This window comes from Macaca thibetana, chromosome 20 (genome assembly GCF_024542745.1).
Source record: "Macaca thibetana thibetana isolate TM-01 chromosome 20, ASM2454274v1, whole genome shotgun sequence".
NCBI classification, from domain to species: domain Eukaryota; kingdom Metazoa; phylum Chordata; class Mammalia; order Primates; family Cercopithecidae; genus Macaca; species Macaca thibetana.
The window spans coordinates 74,834,448-74,851,548 of NC_065597.1; the positions used below are offsets into that span (position 1 = coordinate 74,834,448).

A 17,101-nucleotide genomic window follows, 5' to 3' on the forward strand; every position below is an offset into this window, starting at 1 on the left:
GGACCCGTGTGTCCAGACGCCCTCAGGACAGGTCAGCAGAGCTGAGGGGCCCTGTAAGGTGCCCTCAGGACAGGTTGGGAAAGTGTGGGGAGGTCCCATGTCTCCAGAAGCCCTCGGAACAGGTCAGGAAAGCTGGGTGGGCCCCTTGTCTCCAGGCCAGAAGCTCCACAGCGCATCTCACGGAGCCCGCTGGCTCAGCACAGGGGGGGACAGCGGTGGTGCACTGGGCTCAGGTCCACGAAGGCTGGGGGCTGGTGAGGACCATCCCATGCAGGTTTCCATTGGCGAGAGACACTGAGGTGCCCACCCGTGTCCCCATAAACACTCTAATGCCTTCTCTACGGAGCAGCTGCATTTTAAAGCTGGTGTCAGGCATCCTGGGCAGTGTCTCTTCAGTGAACGTGGCTGCTCTGGGCCCGGGAGGGTCTCAGGATCCGCAGGACTCTCCCGGCCAGGACCACCAGGGTGTGGTGTTTCTGAGGGGCGGGTCACGCCACAGCTGCGCTCCAGCGAGGACGCAGGTCGCAACTCTTGGGGAGGCTGGCTGGGGGGCCCCACAGCTGCCTGTCAGCACTGCCTTCCCCTGTGTCCACGCGGCCAGCTGGGATGCGGTGGGTCCCTTCCCGCCCCCGTGAGCACCCAGTTCTTCCTGTGCCCCAGAGGCCCAGGACTGCCTCTCGCCGGAGCTCTCTGCTGTGTTGTGTGTGAGGAGTGCTCTGTGTCCGCCGCCAACTCCACCAGTTCAGACATGGCCCGAGACAGTGGACAGAGTGGGCCCAGCCTAGAGCACAGAGGCAGGGGCAGCCCGGGCCTGAGGGATGGCCCTGGATGTCTCGAGGCACCCTCGGTGTCACTGCCACCCGGAGGGTCGGCCGCAGCGGTGTCCGGGCCACAGACAGGGCCTGCAGGCAGGGCCCAAACCCACTCTCCCTGTAGCTTGCAGCGTGGCTTTATCTGGGACCGCCTTGTGATTAGTTAAGATGAAGTCAGCGTGGACTGTGCTGAGCCCCAAATCCACCGACTGTGTCCTTAGAGGAGGCCCAGACACATGGGGGTCCTGTACCCACGTGGCTGAGCTTCCGGGAGGTTGGATTGTGGCTGGGGCCACTCCCCTCTCCAGACACTGAGGCTGCAGTGCAGGGTGTGCGAGGTCAGGGCCCTTTTCATCCACATCCCAGGACAGGCTGAGCCTTGGCTCACGGAGAGCCTCGAGCCTAATGTCCTGATGGTCACATGGGGTCCAGGGCCAAGCCGGGCAGCTTGAGGCTCTGGCGGCAGCTGCTGTCCCAGCGGGTGGGGCCACCCCCTCCCCGCCCAGCTGCAGAGACTGTCCTCGGGGAATCGCGTTTCAAATCCCACCATCACCTGAAGAGGCATGGGGGAGCCCCACTGAGCTGGGAGAAGGCCCAGCAACCCCTTTTCTTACATCCCCAAGGGGGCCCCTTGGGGCTCTAGGAGCGAGTACCTGGAGTAGCCAGTGTTCAGAGCAGTGCGGCGCCGTGCCTGCAGCGGGTGGACCACCGTGACAGGGCTCTTTGCGGTTCACTGTGTCCCCTGGGGCAGGGATGGCCCACGTACCGGCCTCAGGGGCCTGGACTCCACTCGACAGACGGAGCAGTGCCCATGCCCAGTCCAAGGCCAGGTACGGGGGCAGTGTGTGGGGAGAGTGAGGACATCACGTCTGGGGACAGCTACATGGGGGCCCCGGGAGAGGGATGCACAGGTGGGCGGCGGCCATGAGGCAGAGGGGCCCTCAGCTGGGACGGGAGCCGCAGCCCCCTCTCACTTCAGACTTGTCTCTCAGACAAGGACGCTCCCTCCCATGTGTGTTGAGGACAAGGCACTGGTGAAGGTTTCAGGAAGTCAGGGTGTCATCTGCGCGCCCAGGGCCCTGCATGAATCCTCTCTCCGAGGAGGACCTGATTCCGGAAGGTGGCAGGCCCCTGCCTGCAGCCCCCGAGCTGCGCCGTCTGCCCCACAGCATCAGGGGTGGGGGCCTCAGGCCCTTTTGCTGTCTTTCCGCTTCTTGCTGGTCAGATAAGGAGTCAGGGGGGTGCCCCTTTCTAGGAGAGTTGCCCCTATGCTGTGGGGGATGCTGAGCCCCTTCAGGAGCCTGGAAACCTCCGGAAGTTTCAGCAGCACAGAGCGAAAGGCAGCCATGCACCCCGGGGACTCTCCCTCCGGGCTGGAGCTCCGAGTGTGCGGACTTCTCTCCCCCGAAGTAACTGCTCGGCCGTGGCCGTCCGCAGCCTCACAGCCCAGACTCGCGCTTTTTTCGTCTGCTGGTAACGAAAGGCAGTTGCCAGCAAATTCAGTCGGTTAAGCCAGAAGCAGCGGGGGAGGCGTCCCCAAGTTCCAAGAGAAGAGGCCAGTTCCCCGGAGGGTGAAAGGCGACGGGGCAGCTCTGCCTGAACCTCCCGACAAGCCTGTGGCCTTCCACGCGTGGTGTTCCCAGATCTCCGCAGACTCCACCAGGATGCCCTGCAGCTCACTCAGCTCTGACGCCCTCTACCCAGAGTGAGTGCAGATCCTGCAGGCCAAGGGCTCGGTCCCACGAAACGCTGGGGATGCACTGATGGCTGCTTGCTCTCAGCCAGGAGAGGGACCAGAACCATGTCCTCAGCCCTGTCCCCAGGACCCCCAGGATCCCAGGGCCAGCACAGGACAAGGGTTGGTGACCGGGGACGGGCGCCATCTGGAATGCCGCGGGCTGTGGGGAGGGTTGCTGCAGTTCCCACGTCACAGTGGTCTCCTGATGACACGGATGCAATAGCAGGTTGTGAATGCGGGGATCACGCAGCTGCTTTGAGCAGCAGGGATGGCACTGGCTGCTGAAATGGAAAATCCAGGCCTGTCCTCTGTCTGCACGTGGGTTTTAGGAAGTCAGCTGTCATCGAGAGGGATGGGGTGAGGACTCCCACGGATGGTTTTGATGCAGAGAAGACTCACTGGATCTGGAGTACATGGACCCCGAACGTTGCAAACAAGTCTCCGTTGCTTTTTAGGGGAGTTGAACGTGACTCTGTTGCTAGAGAGCTGCGGGAAGTCTAGCACCATCATTCAGTCCCACGGTGCTCCTTCCACACCCCTTCCAGAGCTGCTTCCCAGACGTGGCACAGGGCAGCCCCTGCCAGGGCCTGGGCGGGCAGGGACCCACGGCCACTTCCCTTGCTGCCGGCAGGAGTACCCCACTGAGCTCCACCCCCTGCACCCCAAGGCTTGGCCCGAGGTCAGGCCTGTCGGTGAGTTTGGGCCGACGTCGTGGAGAACGACAAGTCTGTCTGCTGAAGGACGCTCTCAGGGCTACAGACAGGTCCCGAGATGGCACGGAGCCTCCCAGAGTCGGCTCACTACCGGGGACCAGGCCACGCACCACAGACCCTCGGGGAGCTGCCTGGGCAGGGCGGGGGTCCCCTGGATCTGCCCGGGGCCACCTGACACTCCTGGAGCCAGGGTCTCCCAGCCTGCGGCCGGCAGCCTGCGGCTTGGGGGTGCGTCTCTGGCTCCCACACATGCGGGCGGAGTTTTAGACCAGTGGTTAGAGAGATCCGGAAGCACTGCCCCTGCCCGTGGTCACTCTCTGCACCCTGACTCCAGGCCCAGGCCACGGCCATGCCTTCCAGGGTGCCTGCGACAGCCCTGCTCACCCCGAGGTGCTCACGGGGACCAGAGGCCATTCGTGCTGGGAGCGCGCACTCTGCGTGGGGCGGGCCGCACAGAGCAGCCCTCACTGGACTGGGCTCCCAGAGTTCTGCGGGGCCTCCGGGTGTGGGTGGGAGTGACAGGGGGGTGTAGAGCTGCTGTGGATGCCCCTGGGGGACAGGGCCCTGCTGCCCAGAGCAGCCTTGCTGAGAGAAGCCTCCGCTCATGCGCCCTCCGCCCAGCTCCGCCACAGGTACCGAGGCCGCGTGTGTGCCACACTTCCGGCAGGAGTGCAGGAGTCCGTGCTGACGTGCTCAGCCTGGCCTGGCCAGCTTCCACCAGTGTATTTTGTGGCTGGTGCGTCCCTGTGTCAGGCAGGCGCCCCTTTCCAGCTTGCCCCCTCAAGGCTCACACAGAGCACAGCGGCTGGGGCTGCCCCTGGCTGACTCCCAACAGGGAAGCTCAGCACAGCCTTTTTTCCTCCTGTGTCCCAGGACCCACCCAGCAAGGGTTTGGGCCAGGAGATCCTGTAATGCCTTTAACTACGACTAGGGACCGTGGGCTGCCAGCCCCCTCAGGCTGTGACTGGATGTGAGTCACCAAGCGCCCTCAGATATGGTGGCCCGCTAATGTGGGAATAATATATATCCAGGTTGGCGTTACCCTTAAAGACTGTAAATGTCATTGTTAGGGGAACCGTGCCTGAATCCCATCCAGCATGCTGGGAGCTGAGGCTTCTCGCCTTGTCTCCTGGCTGTTTTATTGGTTATTGTAAGAAAATGTTTTCTGTGTGTGCTGGGGGCTGGGGAGGAGGGGCAGTGCCGGCCTGTGGAATGTCAGGAGCCCGGGTGGGAGGGGCCTGGGGAATGTCCAGGGCCTCGGGTAGGAGGGGCCTGGGAAGTGTCCGGGGCCTCGGGTGGGAGGGGCCTGGTAAATGTGGGGGGCCTCGGGTGGGAGGGGCCTGGCCTGGCAGGTGGCCCACTGCAGGGTGGTTTTGGCAGGGCCCGGCTGACAGCCCCAGGCCCATGCCCTGGCATCACCCGGCAGAGCAGCACACCAGGCCAGTACAGGCCTGAGGAGACACCGGCCTTCCCTGGGCCTGGATTTCCCGGTTCTCCTGGGGTCCTCTTGCCAGGGACAGCCGCGGTATGGGAGGCAGGGGTGCCATCTCAAGGTCAGCAGTGCTCACGGCTCTTCTACCCACGCAGCCGAGGATGGCAGCGCCTGCATCTGAGCCCTGTTCTTACGCAGCCCTGTGCTGCCCACCCTCCACGCCCCCTTACTGGCTTGTGTGATCCCGAGCAAGTTCTGTCTTTCCAGCTTTAAATTGATCACCCACTACCCTAAGGCGGTTGTGAGAATCAAATGTTGTAACCCGCACTGAAACGGAGGTTCTGTAAAGGCTCCAAAGGGATGGGGATTTTCCAGATCTCTTTCTGTTATTGGTTTCTAATTTAATTGCTTTATTGTCAGAATGTATTGGATCTGCCCTGAGTCTTAACATTTAGTCAGATTTGTTCTGTAGCCCAGAATGTGGTTCGTCTTAGTGAAAGTTCCATTTGAGCTAAAATTGAACAGTGTTCTGCCAGGGTTCATTAGATCGAGTTGGCCAATAGTGTTTTCAGCTCTCCGGTACGTCCTCATTTTCTGCCTGTGTTATCGATTATTGAGATGACGGAGATTGAGATCGCCAACTCTAATTACGGATTTGTCTATGTCTGCTTGCACTTCATGTCTTCTGAAGCCCTGTTATCGGGCGCGTACATATTTGAGAGTCTTCCGACCTGATGAACATTGTGAAATGGCCTCCTAACTCCTCCTCATATTCTTTGCTCTGAGTTGTGCTTTGTCTGGTGTGAAGGTGGTCATTCCAGCCTTCTCGTCACTCACGTTTATATGCTGTTTTTCCACCCTTTACCTTTCAGCCTGTGTGTGTCTTCGTATTTGAAGTAGATCTCTTAGAGCCAGAGTATGCTTGGGTCTTATTTTTCAATCCAGTCCAACAAGTCCCGCCCTTTATCTGGGTGTTGGGCCGTTGGCATCCACTGCAGTCTTTCCTGGGGAAGGTTTCAGCTGTTGTCTTGCGATTTCTTTTCTGTTTCTCCCATGTGTTCTCTATTTTATACCTTCCTCTGGATTAATTGAATATTTTTGTGACTCCTTTTTATTTTCTTTCTTGGCTGTAACTTTTTTGTCTTATTTGTGTGGTGGTTTTAGGGTTTATAGTACATACCTTTAATCCATAACAGCCCACCTTCAAGTTATACTAAGCCTATTTCATAAATGCTGAAAGAATTTTACAACAATATTCTACCAACAGTATTTTCCCCTCCCGGTCTTTTGCTATTATTGCCAAACAGTTCGATTAAACAGTCCAGTTATCTTTCAGAGACATTTCATACAATTGGAAGAATAGCCTCATTGTGTATCCATATACTTACCATTTCCAGAGCTCTTCTTTCCATCTGTGATCATTCTCCCTCCACCTCATGTTACCATTTCTAGACTCCTCACTCCTGCGTGGAGACCCAGGTTTCCATCTGTGATCATTCTCCTTCCACCTCATGTTACCATTTCCAGACTCTTCACTCCTGCGTGGAGACCCAGGTTTCCATCTGTGATCATTCTCCTTCCACCTAACAGACTTGACATTTCTTCTAGCATAGGTTTGCTGGTGACAAGTTCTTTCAGCTTGTCAACGTCTAACAAAGTCTTTATTTCACCTTCATTTTTGAAAGAGATTGTTGTTGGGTATAGAATTCTAGGTTGACAGGTTTAGTACTTTAAAGATTGTACTCTACTCTCGTCTCATTTGCATTATTTCCTATGACAACTCCTTATCTACATACTCTGTAACATCTTTCTCTATTTGCATGTAAGATTTTTTCTCACAAGTTTTGAGCAATATTCGATTATGATGTGTAGTTTGTAACACTACTCTAAGAGATACGCTTCAAATACGAAGACACACACAGGCCGAAAGGTAAGGGGTGGAAAAACATACCATACAAACACAAGTGACAAGAAGGCTGGACTGGCCACCTTCACAGCAGACAAAGCAGAATTCAGAGCAAAGAATGTGATCAGGAGTAAAGAGGCTATTTCACAGTGTTCATCAGGAGGTCAGGAGACTCTCAAACATCTATGCACCTGGTAATAGAGCGTCAAAAGACATGAAGCAAAAATGGATAGAACTGCAAGCAGACGTAGACAAATTCATAAAGTTGGAGATTTCAATAACACATAAAGCAGGTAGATACAAAATAAGGATATAGAAGAGTTGAAAAACACTACCAACCAATATGATCTAATTAACATAGGCAGTTTGTGACAATTTGATTACTTGTCAATCAAACTACAATCAAAGTGATCGATAGTGTCATACTGTCATGCAGTAAAATGTGGCCATTTGGTTAGTTGGTGTCATTTTCCTCATGTTTTTTGTGCTTGGAGTTCGTTGAGTTGCTTGAATCTATAGGTGTATCATTGTCATTACATTCAGAAAATATTTGGCCAGTGTTTCTTCAAATATTGTTTCTGTACCTCTCCAGGATGTGAGGAGGCTTACACAGCTGTGAGTGCTGAGCCGTGTCTGGGGTGGAGGGTGTGTGAGTCAGTACTAAGTATCTGTTACCCAAAGACTCAGAAAAACTTTTACTTTGGTTTCTCTAAAATGGGCTTTTCCCACTAACATCAGAGTTCCACACTCTTTGGCTTCTGGATTCAGGCTGTTTCAGAGATCTGCTATCGCACAACACACCCCAAGCCTCAGTGGCTTAGAGCAGCAGCATCTTTCTCCTGGTCCTGTGATGGACTCCGCCGGGTGGCTCCTCTCTCCCCTGGTGCTGGGATGGACTCCGCCGGGCGGCTCCTCTCTCCCCTGGTCCTGCGATGGGCTCCGCCGGGCGGCTCCTCTCTCCCCTGGTCCTGCGATGGGCTCCGCCGGGCGGCTCCTCTCTCCCCTGGTCCTGTGATGGGCTCCGCCGGGCGGCTCTTCTGCTGCACGTGGTATCAGGTGGGGTCATTCACGAGCTGATAGCCAGGCCGAGAGGTCCAGGGAGGCTTCACTTGTTCTGGAACTTAGTGTGTCTCCTCGTGGCCTTGCCACATGGCCACCATGGGCTTCTTCACAGCTTGGTGGCCTCAGAGTAGAGGGATCTTTCATGGGGCTGGATCTGCCTCTTCAAGGACTGAGCTTGAGAGTTCAGAACATCACTCACTGCATTCTCTTGGCCAAAGCTGAGCCCCAAGTTCAGCTGGGGAGGCGAACCCCGCTCAGGGGGGGCCAAGGTTAGCTGGGGAGGCGAACCCCGCTCAGGGGGGGGCCAAGGTCAGCTGGGGAGGCGAACCCCGCTCAGGGGGGGCCAAGGTCAGCTGGGGAGGCGAACCCCTCTCAGGGGGGGCCAAGGTCAGCTGGGGAGGCGAACCCCGCTCGGGGGGGGCAGCAGCCACCACAGCTGGGCCTGAGGCTTTTCTTGTTTTAACACAGCGTTGGGTCACGTCAGCCCCGTTTCTGTCACATTTGTCACCGTCTTTGCCACTCACTGTCGTTTTCCTCCATCTGCAATTGCCGTGATGGGAAGGGGGGTTGCATGTCCACAAAGGCATCACACTGTGCGCCTGCCGTGGCCCCTTCCCAGGTGAGGTTCTCAGCCAGTGGCAGTCACCACTTTGGGACGCAACATCCAAGGGCCGCTTCCCACAGGGACCTTCGTGATTGGCTTGTTTCTGGAACACATGGGACCTGCCTTCTTCATCCCAAGACCCTCACCTGATAAGCATAAGCAGCCTCCTCTCCCCTCCCACACGTCAGCAGCCCCAGCGTGCAGGAGGGAAGGAGAGGTTCAAGTCCCCCACCCCAGAAGCCAGACCGAGAGCTGGGACTTCGGGTGTGGGCCTAGCCCTGGAGATGCTTGTTCCCAGCACCTGGCCAAGCCTGCCGCCTCCTGCGTGGGTCTCGCCACAACTCCAAACACACAGTGAGCAGCAGCCTACAAGGGAAGTGGCAGCCCAGGCGTTCTGGTTCTTCTCTGGCTTTTCACTGTGGGCACTGGGGGGTGGGTCCCAACAGACAACACTCCTTCTCCCCCAAGATCTGCTGCCTTCTAAGTCCCTAAACAGGTGTCATCCGCTTCACACTTTCCTCATGTTTTTCTTATTTAAAATTGTCTTTTAGGAGAAGTTTGCGGACTGTTTCCTAAGGTCTGGGCCAGCAGTCCCGACATGCCCTGACCCACCATTCCCCTGGCCACGCGCTGAGTGTCCCGGCCGCACGGGAGCTCCTGGCCTTGCCGTGCAGTGTGACACTGCCACACCCACCTCATGGCTCACAGCCGAGTTTCAGGTCATGATGTTTTCTCCCAGCCTCAGTGTAAACAAAAATGACTCTTTGCCCTGTAAGCAAATGAGCAGAGGCCTCAGGACCCTCCCCAGCCCACGGCTCTCGGGTACTGGGGCCCTGTGCTCAGACGCCCCCTCTCGGGTGTGCACGTGGCTGCCTCCTGCACATCCCACACCCCCACCCCAGAGCGAGTGCTGCTCTCGGGTGTGCACGTGGCTGCCTCCTGCACATCCCACACCCCCACCCCGGAGCGAGTGCTGCTCTCGGGTGTGCACGTGGCCGCCTCCTGCACATCCCACACCCCCACCCCGGAGCGAGTGCCCAGCACGGCCCCTACGTGCGCTTTCTGCCACCCGAGGGCGCCGACCTCCACGCAGCCTCTCTGGACCCCGGGAGTCCCAGGACCAGGGTGCGGACTCTGAAGCGTCTGGGGGCTGCCTCCATCTCTGCAGGGCTTGTGATTGTTGTCCCCATTGGGGCTTCTGTGGCTGTGCCGGACCCCATGGCTCCCGCAGGTTGTGCTAGCAAGGCCTTCAGCCCTGAGCAGCATGCGGGCAGGCCCCTCTGCAAAGCCAGGCAGAGCGTGCAGCATCGTCCATCACGGGCACTTTTCCCACCACCAGCCTGGACTCACCGACTCACATGGCCCTGGCAGTGCCACTCCGGCTCCCATCGTCAGGGGTTTCCAGGAAACAGCGTGTGGGGCCTGGGCCCCGTTTGCCAGTCGGGCGTTCTCACTCCAGACAAGTCTACACAACTGCTCTGATTTGATTGATGGATCGATTGATACAAGGTCTTGTTCTGTCGCCTAGGCTGAGTGCCGTGGCACAGTCATGGCTCACGGCAGCCTCCACCTCCTGGGTTCTAGCGATCCTTCTGCCTCAGCCTCCCAGGTGGCTGAGGCTACGGGCATGCACCACCATGCCTAGCTAATTTTTTATTTTTATAGAAATGGGGCCTTGATATGTTGTCAGGCTGGCCTCAAACTCCTGGGCTTAAGTGACCTGCCTGCCTTGGCCTCCCAAAGTGCTGGGATCACAGGCCTGGCCTTGATAGTTTTCAGTTATGGTGCAGAGCAAGTTCCTGCCCTTCCTCCTGACAGGGCTGCCGAGTGGGACCCAGGTGTGCGGACTCCTCTGTGGCTTGGCCTGGGAGGCTTCAAGGTCCCCTCAGCCAGGTTTTGCGCTTAGAGCCTTGAGCTGGGCTCGGGGCCCAGGCCCCCATTCCTGCTGGTCCCCAACTGGCACATCCCCACCCACATGCCCATCCCCAGGGAGAGGGCATCCTGAGCCTGAGGGGCCACCTGCGGATCCCAGCTCTTGGGGGTGGTGTGGGCAGCGGGCAGCGCGTTCTCCGACCGCCTGTGTTCTCGCGTTCGGCACGGACGGTTCCAGGTGTTGTCTTCTTCAGTTAGGGTGTGTATTCTTCAGTTAGGGTGTGTATTCTTCAGTTAGGGTGTGTATTCTTCAGTTAGGGTGTGTATTCTTGGCTTTTAGATGGTAAAGATTTTAAGACAAATATAAACACTTTGCTTTTGCTTTAAAAACTCGCTTCCCCCTCAGTGTCCCTTGGCTCTTAGGCTGGCAGGTGGGCTCCGCGTGTGCAGGGTCAGGTGAGCCGGGGGGATCCTGTGTGCAGTAGGGGTTGGGGTCAGGGTCAGGGGGCCAGGGACCCACATGCCTATCCCTAGCCCCACCCCCTGAGATCGGCCAGGCACCTCACAGCCCCTCCTGTCCCTGCAGACCCAGCCGGTGCCCAACCCTGTGGCATACTACCTACACCACTCACCCTGGTGGTTCCACCGCTTCGAGACACTCAGCAACCACTTCATCGAGCTCCTGGTGCCCTTCTTCCTCTTCCTCGGCCGGCGGGCCTGCATCATCCACGGGGCGCTGCAGATCCTGTTCCAGGTGAGCCCGCGCCGCCCGCCGGCCCCCGTGTCCACAGACGCTGGTCCGTCGCCCTATTTCTGGCTGCCCTGCTGTCTGGGAGGCCCCTGGGGCATTACAGGCCCCCTTTCTTGGGGACAGCCTGTCCTCCCCAGCCATTGTTGGTGTCAGGGCCTCACCAGCTCCTTCTCATCCCCTGCAGGGGCCCCACTGCGGCCCTGTCCCGGGCTGGAGGCTGAGGGTCTCCTTCCCAGGCGTCCTCCGAGGACTGGCTCCTCCCAAGAGCATTTCCTGCAGCTGCGAGAGGCCCAGCCGTGTCCTGGGCTCGGCAGCGGGACGGGGTCAGGCACGCCAAGGCCCTGTGTGGACACCCCCACATTCCTGGGATCCTCTCCTACGATTCTTCCATTCTAGAGGTTTCCTTTCCTGTGTTTGTGTCAGTCCACCAGGAACCAGGGTCTGCGAGAGGCGAGGGTCATTTGTCTCCATGTGGGTGAGGGACTGCCTCCCCTGCCCCCGGAACCCAGGCACCCCTGAACCCCCGTCCTGCCCACGCTCACTGCCATCCCTGCCCCACAAGCCCCCTGCATAGAGGACGCCTCGAAGGGCAGGGCACCCCCATGCCGCCTCCGGCCGGGCTGGGCCAGTCTCGGGCGTTTGCTTTTCCCTATAAACGCTACATTCCGATTGTCAATTCCCAAGGAAAACGTGGTGGGGATTTTAAAGGTGGTTCTGTCTCTCGATTGTTTCGATGGAGGTGTAACATACATCCAGGGCAATGCACAGGTCCTGGGGTGGCATTCCACGTGCCCTGGAAAACAGATGGACCTGGGTGCCCCATGCCCCTTCTCCTGCCCTGCCCCATGCTCCTTCTCCCGCCCTGCCCCATGTCCCTGCCCCCACCCTGCCCGCCCTTCCCCTGCCCTGCCCACCCCTGCCAGAGCACCACAGCCTCTAGGGGCAAAGCTCCGTCAGCAGGCGCGGGTGCTACGTCACGTTGGTGCACGCGGGGGCACCCACGGTTGTTGGCCGGGCCCCGTTTCATGGTGTGCGTCCTGTGGTCAGTCCGTCTGTCCTGTCTGTGCACTTGTGGTGGTTTCCGGTTTTCATCACAGCCTGCCGTGCACACACGCAATCTCGTCATCCCGTGGACGTGTTTTCAAGGGCTCTGCTGTACCGTGAGCAGACCTGTGATTCACTTTACAGGAAGCTGCACGTGTCCCAGGGTGGCTGTGCCGCTCTTGGCCCCTCCCCGCAGCAAGGACCCTGGCTGTGGTCGCAGGGGCCCTGAGCAGCTCCTGACGCCCTCAGTCTTTTCCACGTTAGCTGCTCGGAGGCAGGTGCCGGTACCCATGGGGTGATTTCTCTGGCGGGCATCGATGTCACTGTGAATCTAAGTGGGAAGAACAGACTTGCTCACAGATCATGCCCTGTCCAGGACCGCACGTTTCTCTCTGCAGCTGCTCAGGGCTCCTGGAATAGTTTCAGTTGGTTCCATGTAGCCGTACCCCACACATGTCTGTGGGCTCCTGGAATAGCCATATGCCACGCATGTCTGCAGGCTCCTGGAATAGCTTCAGTCGATTCCATGTGGCCGTACCCCTTGCGTGTCTGCGGACTCCTGGAGTAGTTTCGGTCAATTCTGTGTGGCCGTGCCCCTCACGTGTCTGCGGACTCCTGGGGTAGCGTCAGTCGATTCCGTGTGGCCGTGCCCCTCGCGCGTCTGTGGGCTCCTGGAGTAGCGTCAGTGGATCCCGTGTGGCCGTGCCCCTCGCGTGTCTGCGGGCCCCTGGAGTAGCGTCAGTGGATTCCGTGTAGCCGTGCCCCTCGCGTGTCTGCGGGCCCCTGGGGTAGCGTCAGTCGATTCCGTGTGGCCGTGCCCCTTGCACGTCTGCGGGCTCCTGGAGTAGCGTCAGTGGATTCTGTGTGGCCGTGCCCCTCGCGTGTCTGCGGGCCCCTGGAGTAGCGTCAGTGGATTCCGTGTGGCCGTGCCCCTCGCGTGTCTGCGGGCTCCTGGGGTAGCGTCAGTCAATTCCATGTGGCCGTGCCCCTCATGGGGGCAGCAGCACCCAGGTGACTTCTTTTGTTGATGTTGCAAATGGTGCCCTTTTAACTCACACTTCCTCCTCTTGGTTGCTAAGTGTGGGACTCTGGTGACCTCAGCCTTTCTCGGGCGACCTCTGCACTGGTGCTACCCTGTCCGTTCGCGGGTCCCTCACAGACGTGTCCTGTGGGCGATCTGGGGATTCTGCCGGTTCTGCGTCCATCCCTTTCTCCCCTGCTGGGCGGGGTTGAGTGCCGTCTGGGTCTAGGGTCCCACAGCAGGGAGGGCCCCCGCCCTGCGCACTGTCTGTCACGATGCCAGCTGTGGGTTGTTTTCGTGGCTGCTTTTATTCACTTCTCCTTTGTGGTTTTTAGCCATGAATGGATGCTGAGTTGTAGAAAGTGTTTCTCCATCAGTCGTGAGATGCTCGTTCTTCCATCCGTAACGTGGCAGGTTACGTTCATGCTGCAGGTGCTGAAGCAAGTTCACGTTCCCAGCACAGCTGAGCCTCTTCCTCTGCGGGCGTCTGGAAAGCAAAGGTGGCCATCCTCACACCTGGCAGTGCTCCCGTGTGAGGCTGCCTGTGCCGCCGGGGTCTCTGACTGATCACCCTTGGGAGCCACAGGACAGGTGGGCTTTCGACTCCTTCTTGAGGCAGTTTTTGTGGTGAACGTTTTCCTGGGAATTTGTTCATTTCATCTGTTTTCAAATCTTGGCAAAAAAAAAGTCATCATATTATGTTAGTTTTATAGCCTCTCGAGTAGCCAGGACTACAGGTGCCAACACGCCCAGCCATTTTTAATTTTTTGTAGAGACGGGGGTCTCACTATGTTGCCCAGTCTGGTTTTGAACTCCAGGGCTCGAGTACTCTTCTTGCCTGACCTCCTAAAGTGCCGTGACTGCAGGTGCGCGCCCGGCCTCAAGGCCTGTGTCCTCACCGATGCAGCTCCTGAGACAGCGGGAGCAAGGTCATGCTCAGGGTCAGCCTGGCCCTCTGTCTCTGTTAAGTAAAGGGCCATACATCTCAACTGACGTACTTGGACGTATTGCCACATCTTTGTGTTTTTCTCTTTGTTCTTAGTATCTTCCGCATTTTTTCCTGTTATTTTCCCTCCGTTTCCTCAGTGGTTATCAGCCGGGTTAACTTACTGGAGGTCTCAGTTTGGGCAGCATCTTTGCCACCATGACCCCCTGAGGTCCTCAGCCCGCCTCTGCCCCCCCCAAGCCACCTGCGTCCGTTCCTCCGGGGTTTCAGCTCTGTTTTATTAATTAAGAGACTTATTTTAGAACAGTTTTAGGTTTTCAGAAAAACTGTGCAGACTACAGAGGCTCCCTTATCCCCATCTCAAACAGTTTCCCTGCACTCAGCACCTTGCACTGGCCGGGACATTGTATAATTGATAGGCAGGACTGATAAATTGTTGCCAACTAGAGTCCCCAGCTGACAGGAGAGTCATGTGCAGTGTTGCTCATTCTGTGAGCTCCGACAAACAGACGATGGACGACAACGCGTGTCCCCGTCGCAGCTTCACGCAGTCGCTCGTGGCCCTGGAAGTCGTCTGTGCCCCACCGGCCCTCCGTCTCCACGGTGCTGCCTCTGCCGGATGTTGTGGAGTGGGAAGCATCGTGCGGCCTCTACGGACTGGCTCCCTTCCCTCCGCATCTGCACGGGGGGCTCCCCGCGCCTCCTGGAGCCTCCACTGCCCGTTTCTCTTCGGCACTGAGACCCCCGTGGTCCGCACGCGCCCCGGTTTATTTCTCCACTCAGCCTCGGAAGGGCCACAGACGGAGCCCCGGGCACATGTGCTTCCCACACGGGGCATGAGGAAGGTTGTGCTGAGCACAGGCGTGGGGCCAGGGCTGACTGTGCCAGGCCTGGGTCCCACTGCCACCCAGGGAGGGGTGTCCGGCCTGAATGGAGTGGTCTGTTCCAGGATTCCTAACCTGGGTGGGGCCGCGCACACGGGCGACTCCTGAGCCGTCTTCAGCCATGTGGTCCTGGGGTCCCAGCCGCTGGAGGAGGGCCGGGCTGAAGACTGCCAGGAATGCCCCCCACTCCCCAGCACCCCCCGTGTGGGCTGCGCTGCCCCAGGCTCCCGCCTGCCCCTGCCAGGCTCAGGTCTGGTTCGGAGGCCAGTCCAAGGGCACCCCTGGACTACGGCCAGGTGGGAGTGTGGGCCTGCTTGGCTCCGTGGTTGCCTGGCAGTGGGGGGTGCTCAGGATCCCACCTCCCTCTTCCACGGCCCGTGTACCGTGTAGCGTCCCTCCCTCAGGCTGTGGTGGCCGGTTCCACCACTGCCCCTCTCCAAATAAGCTGATGCTGGCTGGGAGAAGCTCTCATGAAAAGCAAGGTGCTGAGTTACTTAATCAAGAAAGTTGGAGTCACTTGAGGGTTGAGTTACCATGACATGGAATGGGGGAGGTGACCTTTGAACCAGAGGCCTCAAAAACATCCTTGTTTATTCAGAACGCAGGAACCTGGCCAGGGGGTCGGATGAGAATTGGACTAACGGGCCACGGTGCAGGCAGACAGGGACCCTCCCAGGCATGACGGCGGGGCTGCGGGTTCCCTCAGTGCCAGTGCTGGCCCAGTTCTGGAGTCCGCTGCCTGGTGGGGGGAGTGGCAGTGGACAGTGGGGATGCTGGGAGGGGAGGGGACAGAGCTGGGTCTCACTGCACCTGGGCCTCTGAGCACCACCCCCAAAGACCCAGCACAGGCAGCGCCTCCCGTCCAGGCCTCAGAGGTCAGGCCGTGTCATCCTCTCCAGCCCCACACCATGTCCAGGATGAGGTGGAAGCAGCCGGGGTGGTGGCTGTGCGCTGCAGCGTGGCCTGGCGTCCCCCTCAGAGGAGAGGACGGTCGGCCACTTGTCCCGTCCGCGGGCAGTGTGGGGTCTTCAGCTAGGGCTTTTGCCCCCACAGGCGTACAGGGCAGAGGGTGTGTGGGGGATGATGCGGTGTGGGACTGAGAGTGACCCGCGCCCTCTACCATTGTAGTGCCCTGGCCGGGGCCACGCCCTCACCTGTGGCCGCCGAGTGCCCCGAGACCCAGGGCCGCCTCTGAGCGTTGCCTCCCTGGAGCGCGTTCTGGGTCCGTGTGTTCCCGTGTTCCTTCCGTTGGGGAGCTGAGGCATGAGCAGCCTCCCTCCTCCTACGCGCAGTTTACACAGCTGTTCCGGAGAGTTCCACGGGGCCCTGGGGCCACTGCTGCCTGGAGAGGTGCACGTGAGCAGTGACCGCAGAGCCCGGCCACCCAGCCAGCACCCACGGGAGCCATCAGCCTCCACCAGGGCACTGGGGACAGGGAGACACACCTGGGGCTGCCAGGGTGGGAGGGGCAGGGGGTGAGCTCAGGTCTGGAGCCTCTGAGTCGCCTGCTCACAGGGGGCTGTCCGGCCCCACCCCACCCACTCCGCCCAAAGGGCTCCTTGCCCTGTGGTGGCTGCACCTCACGCCCCCTCAAGACAGAGGCCCGGAGGCCCTGTCAGCCCCGTGCGCAGGCCGGCTATCCTGAGGCTGTCCCGGAGGGAGCTGGGCTCACGGGCCCCGAGCTGTGTGTGGTTGTGATGAAACAACACAGATAATGCAAAGTTCACACTGGGTTCATGCCCACCAGAGTGCCCACCTGGGAACACAACACATTTCCTCAGTGGAGGGTCCCCGTGAGCTCCCTGCGAGCAGGCTTGTCGTCCGCGGAGGGTCCCCGTGAGCGCCGGCGTGTCCTCAGCAGAGGGTCCTCACAAGCGCACCTGTTCTCTGTGGCAGCTGACAGGCGGGAGGCCCCAGAGGCATCCAGAGACCCCAACCCCGCTCTTCCTTCTTGGGGCCACGCGCCACTGGCCTCGGAACCCCTGCTGCTCCGTCTCTTGGCCCCAGGATTCCATCACCTCAAGCTCCTCTTCCTGTGCCGGCCGTGGGGACCCCTCTGGCCCCGCCCCTGCTCCCAGCCACCGGCTGGGTCATCTGTGGGCTGCACGGCCGTGTGAGGACTCTGCCGGCCGGGGGCGAGCACAGATGGGCTCTGAGCAGATTGATTTCCCTCTGAGGAGATGGCTCAGTGACGCTAGAAGAAAAACAAGGAAGACTAGGTCCCCCAGGAGCACTCAGGCCGTGCACTCTACACGGAACTGCGTTTTCATAACAAAACAGCCGACCAGATGGAGGGCGAGAGATGCACCAGAGCAG

The 17,101-nt window shown here is 59.2% G+C and overlaps 3 protein-coding genes across 3 annotated transcripts in view; all 3 read left to right on the forward strand.

The window, feature by feature from the left end:
- Positions 1-17,101, forward strand: part of RPUSD1 (RNA pseudouridine synthase domain containing 1) — a 296,072-nt gene that overhangs the window by 201,584 nt on the left and 77,387 nt on the right. The window lies entirely within an intron of this gene.
- The window catches only part of LMF1 (lipase maturation factor 1), a 105,936-nt gene that overhangs the window by 71,747 nt on the left and 17,088 nt on the right, over positions 1-17,101 (forward strand). The window contains exon 6 of the mRNA XM_050774709.1: positions 10,726-10,893. Coding sequence (XP_050630666.1) covers positions 10,726-10,893 — 168 coding nt within the window. The remainder of the gene's footprint in view (positions 1-10,725; positions 10,894-17,101) is intronic.
- The window catches only part of CIAO3 (cytosolic iron-sulfur assembly component 3), a 148,777-nt gene continuing 133,037 nt past the window's right edge, over positions 1,362-17,101 (forward strand). The window contains exon 1 of the mRNA XM_050774714.1: positions 1,362-1,382. The gene's annotated coding sequence lies outside the window, so the exon portion shown is untranslated. The remainder of the gene's footprint in view (positions 1,383-17,101) is intronic.